This window comes from Pseudopodoces humilis, chromosome 21, assembly GCF_049639895.1.
Source record: "Pseudopodoces humilis isolate 2021_Gansu_Grassland_sample_001 chromosome 21, ASM4963989v1, whole genome shotgun sequence".
NCBI lineage: Eukaryota > Metazoa > Chordata > Aves > Passeriformes > Paridae > Pseudopodoces > Pseudopodoces humilis.
Window position 1 is genome coordinate 6691633 of NC_142220.1, and position 6125 is coordinate 6697757.

Below are 6125 nucleotides of genomic sequence, written 5' to 3' on the forward strand. Positions count from 1 at the left end.
ACATGGTGAATATAAAAATGTTATGCCTGTATTACATTACTCTCTTCGGACAAGGCAGCTTTTGCTTTTGAGTAAGAGCTTTTCTGTTGTTAGTGCAGAAGCAGAAATTTGTAGGTATTTTTTGAAGTAACTTGAAAGTTTCTTGTTTTGCACACTAACTCAAACTCTGTTCTCTTTCTTTATTAATTTGTAGCCAAATAGGGGAAGAGTTTCAAAAAACTAGGGAAGTGCAGTTACAGCCTGAAGGGTAAAACTGATGTCAGAACAGAAATTCTTACACTGCCTGTGGCTGACTCATTCTCATGCCATGAGCAGGGGGTTGGCTCTGGTTACACCTGTGTGTATTCCCTGTGAATGGAGACATTATCCAGGGAGAGAACAGCAGATGTCCTGGGGAGCTGCTGCTGCCTTTGTGCAGGAAGAGGTGCCAGTGTCTCATCTCTGTGACAGGTCTTCACGTTGCCCAAGGTCAGCTCCAAACTGAAGCTCAAGCTGACAGCCCTGGAGGGCTGCAGGGTACGGAAGGTGACAGTTGCCAACTTTGGCAGCTGCAAGACTGATGATTACAGCGAGAATGACCTGGCAGTGCTGACCAACCTGGGAGACATCCAGATCATCTCCCTGCCCTTCCTCAAGCTGCAGATCCGCTACCCCTGCATCCGCAAGGAGGATGTGAGTGGCATTGCATCCTGTGTCTTCACCAAATATGGCCAAGGTGAGGTGGGCTCCTCCCAGATCATCCCTCTTGTTGTGGGTTTGAGACAATGGGAAACAGCTTAGTGTTTTTTAGCTGGCTTTGTACACATGTGGGACTATTTCAGAAATGTGTTCATTGTGTGTTTCTGGGCAGTACCAGCTGCCAACAGGTACCAACACATGATTTAGAAGAAGTAGGAGAGAGTTTATTCCATTCCTGCTAATGAATACCGGAGTGAATAGTGGTTTTCAGCTTGGATGTGCCCCTTAGATAAATTCCACCTGGCCACCCTCCTCTTGTCTGGTGTGGGGGGAATGGTTCTCTAAGCAGGGGGCTCTGGGAAATGGCTCCACTGTGCCTCCTGTACAAGCCCGTGTTTCAGCACTCACATTGCAAAACTGGGATCCAACATCTGCTGAAGACAGATCACTGCTTTCCAGTTCATTTTTTGTCTTTCTGTGATGTTTTTCCCAAGTACCAGGACAGGAGAACAGAATTATGTCTCAGCATAACTTGAAATTGCTACTAAATTGCACAGTCTAGGCTAACCAGTGAGGAGCTGGGTTAATATCTTCCTCAATGATCCCTCCTTGCTTAGATAGAAGGAAAAGAAAACCCTTTCTGACAAACATAGATCATGCCTAGATCTGTTCTTTTTTTAGGATCACCTTTGTTTCTGGAACTGTTTCCTGACAATTGCCCTTACAAATTCCCAATCCCCTGTAGGTTTCTATCTGATCTCACCATCGGAGTTTGAGAGGTTTTCCCTTTCCACCAAGTGGTTGGTGGAGCCCCGGTGCGTTGTGGATGTGCCAGAAGTGACAAGCAACAATCACGTGCACAAGTCTGGCACAGAGAATGCTGCAAGGAAATCCAGGTAATGTCTGTAACACTCTTGCACACTGACCGTGTCTGAGTAGGGAGGAAAGAAAACCTCTTTGGAGTTAACATCCAGAGAGGGACTGGCATTAGGAAATGATGGTTTCCCCCTGATGGTTTTCCTGCTTGGAGTACATTTGGTAGGACAAAGCAGGAAGCTGTGGAACTGCTATCCCTAAGCTAGAGTCACAAACTTAGAGCAAGCCCTGGTTTGCTTTGCTTGTTCCCAAGTGCTGAGGCTGAGCTGTTGATCTGTGAAGGGAAATACAGCGTTCTTCCTCTCCTCTTGGGACATCAGCAAGTAACAGTAGATCTGACACTCACAGAGATCCTACAGGAATTTTATTCCAAGAGTTTAGAAATGTTCTGTGGTGCCTGAAGACTTCTACGTCACCAGCATGTGGTGAAACCCTTCCTACACTCAGCAAACCATTTAGTTGATGTACACTGGGACCTCTTGTAGCTGCCAAGAACACACAGGAATTCTCTGCACCCCTGTTCCTCAGCATCAGTAATCATTTTCTGCCTCCTTTCCTTTTTTAGGGGACCAGGAAAGAGTCCAGGTGACTGTGGAGAAGATGGTAAGTGAAAAAATAAGTGTACTGAGGATAGCATGGTATGTGTAAACCTCAAAATGTCTTTCCTATTGCTACAGTTGATATTTTCTACCCAAGAAAGGGAAAAATAAGGAGGGATGTGCAGAAAACATTGTGGCCTGCCTGGATTGTATTTCAGGTGATAGCTCTGAAGTAAGTTGCATGTAGAAGGTTCCCTTAAAGGATAGAATAGAGTTTTTGCTGGAGGAAAGGTCTGAACTTACTTAGATTTTCTGTTACCCAAACTACTATTGCTGAAAAAAACCCCAGTTGAGTGTGTGAGAGACTTTAAGGATTAGTTGTGAAGCATTCAGTAAAGTTGAAAAGTAGTTAACATGGGGAAAAAATCCATCCCATTGTGCATTTCTCCAAAACTGCACTTATTTCAGGAAAATACTGTTAGGTAAAAGATTTTCTTCCTACTCTTTTTTAGAAAGGAAATCTGGGAGGCTGATGGAACATGCCTTACTCAATGATGAAAGTGAGTGAGAAGTCTTGCTGCTGAGAGGGAAGGTGCCTTTCTGGGTGGGAAAAGAAGACAGCTGCTGGGAATTTTGTGGATTTCAATTCCAAGGGATCTGTAGTTACTGGTAGAAATGGTGGGTTTTCTTGAATCTCCAGAAATGAGGGGCTGGAGAGATAGCCATGCCCTCGGGCAGGGGTTGTTCTGCAGAGCTGCATTCCCCTGCTGAGATAAGAGAAGGATCTTTATTTCCAGTAGGACTTGTGTAAGATGACAGCTGGAACAGACAGTTCCTTTTGGGCTCTGCTACACAGGGATTGGCAACGTTTCTTCTGGCAAATGACTGCTTCAGTCCTGTGTGCCAGCCTGCCCAGTAAAACCTGGTTGAAGAGGCAGTGATGATCTAAGGACTGACCTCTGAGCTGTGGGAGGCAGGTTCTGGAGGCTGTTAAGTGGGGAGGTGGAATGTGGTCAGGCAGCTGCCTGAAAGCAGATCCCTGCTGGTTTGGCTCACTGCTTTAACCCTCTGCTTTCCAGAAGTGCTGAAGGAGATCCAGAGTACTCTGGAGGGGGGCAGAGGGTGAGTATCAACCAACTTCTCTTCCTGATGGCTGGGGCTGGCAGGGGAGGGCAGCTCGAGGTGACAGCAGGGGGGTGCCCACTTGATGGCAGGGATCCTTCTGCTGGAATCTGGTCACGTGTGCATCCCACAAGCTACCAAAGGGCAATAATGAGAGACAGGTTCTCTTTCACATGCTGTCCCTTGACGTTTTTTTTATGAATAATGCTTTGTCTCTTTCTCTCCGAAAAGCAGGAGAGATCACATTCCCTCATCCCCAAGGAACAGGACTCTGAGTATTCGCATACAGGTTTCTATTTGTGTCAACCCATACTGATCTAAGGGCAGGCCACACGGGCTTAGTTGGTCAAGGATGGGACTCTGGAGTTTTAATCCTGGCTTGACACTGTCCCTTGGATGTGTTCAGTGTCTCTGCTCCCATTCTGTCTGTACAATAGAGCTGAGCTACCACCACGGCTGCGGGGCTTTATCTCATCTCCCTGGAACGGTCAGGGGCTACCAAGTGTAGGCAAAGGACTACTGTGTGCAAAGGATGCAGGAAGCTTGGTGGGATTGGTAACTGCTGGTGTGGAAGGATCAGTGATTGCCTGACATGCTCTGCTCTGTGCACTTCCTCTGGACACTACCTCATCCTGGTCTTCTGTCAGCATCTGGGAGTGGATGGGATGAGACTGCATTGCAATAATCTCCTCTTTTCTTGTGTCATTGCAGAAGCTATGCAGAAAGAAATTTGGCAAGAAGTCAGCTAGGACATGGACTAAGTAATGGAGGAGGTAGGTGAGGCTAAAGATATTTGAGGCAGCCAAAGGAAGCATAAAGTAGAATGAAATTTCTTCATAAGCTTCAGCTTATTTAAATGCTTTGTGAAGAACTCTGACCTGAATTTTCAGGGTGGGAATCTGCTGGCTGAGTGGTGTGTGAGCATTATTCAGCACCTTATGTGCTACACCAGTGGTAAAGGAAGAGCTAAAAATCCTTTGAAGGCTTCTGACTCTTACCCTTATCAAAGTGAACTGGTGAAGTAGCCAGAGCTCCCAGCAGCAATCTAAGTGTATCAGCTCATTAGCTCTCATTAAGCTTTCAATGCCTGCCTTTTCAAATGGCTTTTGCATTCTTCCCTCCTACAGCAGATTGACCAGAACTCATCGAGGACTTCCTGGCATTGGATCGAGTGCCATAACACTACTGACTGGGCAAACCGTCCCTGGGGAGAAGGCACCAGTGCTCCCAGCAGCCAGACTGGGGAGCTGCAGCTCGTGTGCTTCTGCCTCTGCCTCCCCTTTAGTGCCTCTTGGAGACCTCTCCTGCTGGAGCCTGCCTTGCTTTAGGACAGCAGTGAATGCCAGGTCTGATGTACCACAAGCCTCTGAGTACATATAACATTCAAATGTTTGCACATTTCTCTTTTCTACTGGGCTGGGTTTTAAATTATAAATGTTTTACTGCCTTGGTGCAGGATTTTAATAAACGCACACTGTTACCTCCAACAATTATTTTTTGTACATTTTTTAAAAATCTTATGGGTTTTAACAGAAACATTTAGAAATTTACTTTAAGAAAGAAAACATTAAGTAATATATGCTAGATCCCTGTGACTGCTGTATGTGGTATCTGAATGAGTAATTTTGGGATTTGTTTGTTATGGTACTGTTAACTGGCTTTATGGATTTGGGTAGAATCTATTTTTGTAGCCATTTAAATCGAGGAAGACTAATTGAATTTGATTTTTGTTTCAACACTACATTGCGCTTTTTTTTTTTTTTTTGTAAATAAAAACTGAATTCCCTTTTGTGATCCTTGTCTTCTCTCATATCTCTTCTGTCCTTCAGCAGCTTCTTTTATATTACCCAGAGATGTCTGGGGGAAGATGGAGCTGCCCTCTGAGCTGATGGGGGGCAAAGAGCACTCCTGGAGGCAAAGCAAGGTGTTGGGTGGGAGAAGCAGTGATTGTGTCATCATCCTGCAACCCATACGGGATGGGGGATGGTGCCAGGAAGGGGCACTGGTTCAGATTATAGTTCCTGGAAGGTCATTGCTGGTTTTACCTGAAATAACCTGGGTGATAACACTGAAGGGAGACAGGATTGATCTGGCAGTGCTGTTGTGCTGTCTGCCAGTGGATTTGGAATTGAAGCTGGTGAAACTGCAGAGAGCAGTTTGCTCCTCTTTAAAATTTCCTTCCTTTATCCCTCACCTAACACCACTTTTTTTTCCAGCTAAGAAAAACAACAAAGTATTCTGAAATTTTTCTACTGTAATTTGCTTGTAGCACTGTGACAGCCAGTGAGGAAGAACTAAATCCTCCTGGAATGGTGCTGAGTTGCTGGGAACGGCACGCTTTGGAAACTTCTCCTTGGAAGCCCTCTTCTTTCAGGCTCTGTCTTGATCTTCCCAAGCAAGGCTTGAAGGATCCTTTCTTACCTACAGCACTAGGATGGCACATTCTATTCTGCAGGAAAAAATGCTTGTAGAGTTGTTCAGCAGGTGCTTCAGGCACCCTTCCTTCTAGAAATATTAATACCTCCTTTGAGACCTAATTTATTGCTAATGAGGTTTTAGAGAGACTTCTCTTTCAGTTTCCATTTCCAAAGTAGTTTTCACTTCCTTATATTTATTTGCTTTATTATTTCCCTTGTCCCTTGCTGCAGGACTGAAGCTGGCAGGGAGGTGTCCCGCTGTTTCCACCTCTTGTGCCAGGCATTGATGCTGCAAATTTACAGGAAATGATGGTTTAATCAGCAGCTTCTGAGCTGGTGTGACCCTGTGCCTGTGCATCATCCTGGTGCACTCAGCTGCTTTTTTTCTGCTCCTCACAGATGGACTGATTTTAAAGTATTTTCTGAGTGTTTATTTGTTGGTGGGCTTGGGGGAGGACATGTGACAGTCCTACTCAGAAAGGGCAGAAACAAT

At 45.3% G+C, this 6125-nt stretch overlaps 1 protein-coding gene across 6 annotated transcripts in view; it reads left to right on the forward strand.

Annotated features, from left to right (window-relative positions):
* Positions 1–4958, forward strand: part of LLGL2 (LLGL scribble cell polarity complex component 2) — a 33023-nt gene extending 28065 nt beyond the window's left edge. For 4 of the 6 annotated variants that reach the window (XM_088065475.1, XM_088065477.1, XM_088065479.1 and 1 more), the window contains exons 20-27: positions 451–715; positions 1424–1574; positions 2120–2157; positions 2606–2653; positions 3173–3215; positions 3450–3504; positions 3927–3988; positions 4343–4958. In XM_088065475.1, the coding sequence (XP_087921601.1) occupies positions 451–715; positions 1424–1574; positions 2120–2157; positions 2606–2653; positions 3173–3215; positions 3450–3504; positions 3927–3980 (654 nt within the window). In that variant the 3' untranslated portion in view covers positions 3981–3988; positions 4343–4958. The remainder of the gene's footprint in view (positions 1–450; positions 716–1423; positions 1575–2119; positions 2158–2605; positions 2654–3172; positions 3216–3449; positions 3505–3926; positions 3989–4342) is intronic. The other 2 variants (XM_014255920.2, XM_005526762.3) reach the window with 1 other exon arrangement.
* Positions 4959–6125: the final 1167 nt, after the last annotated feature.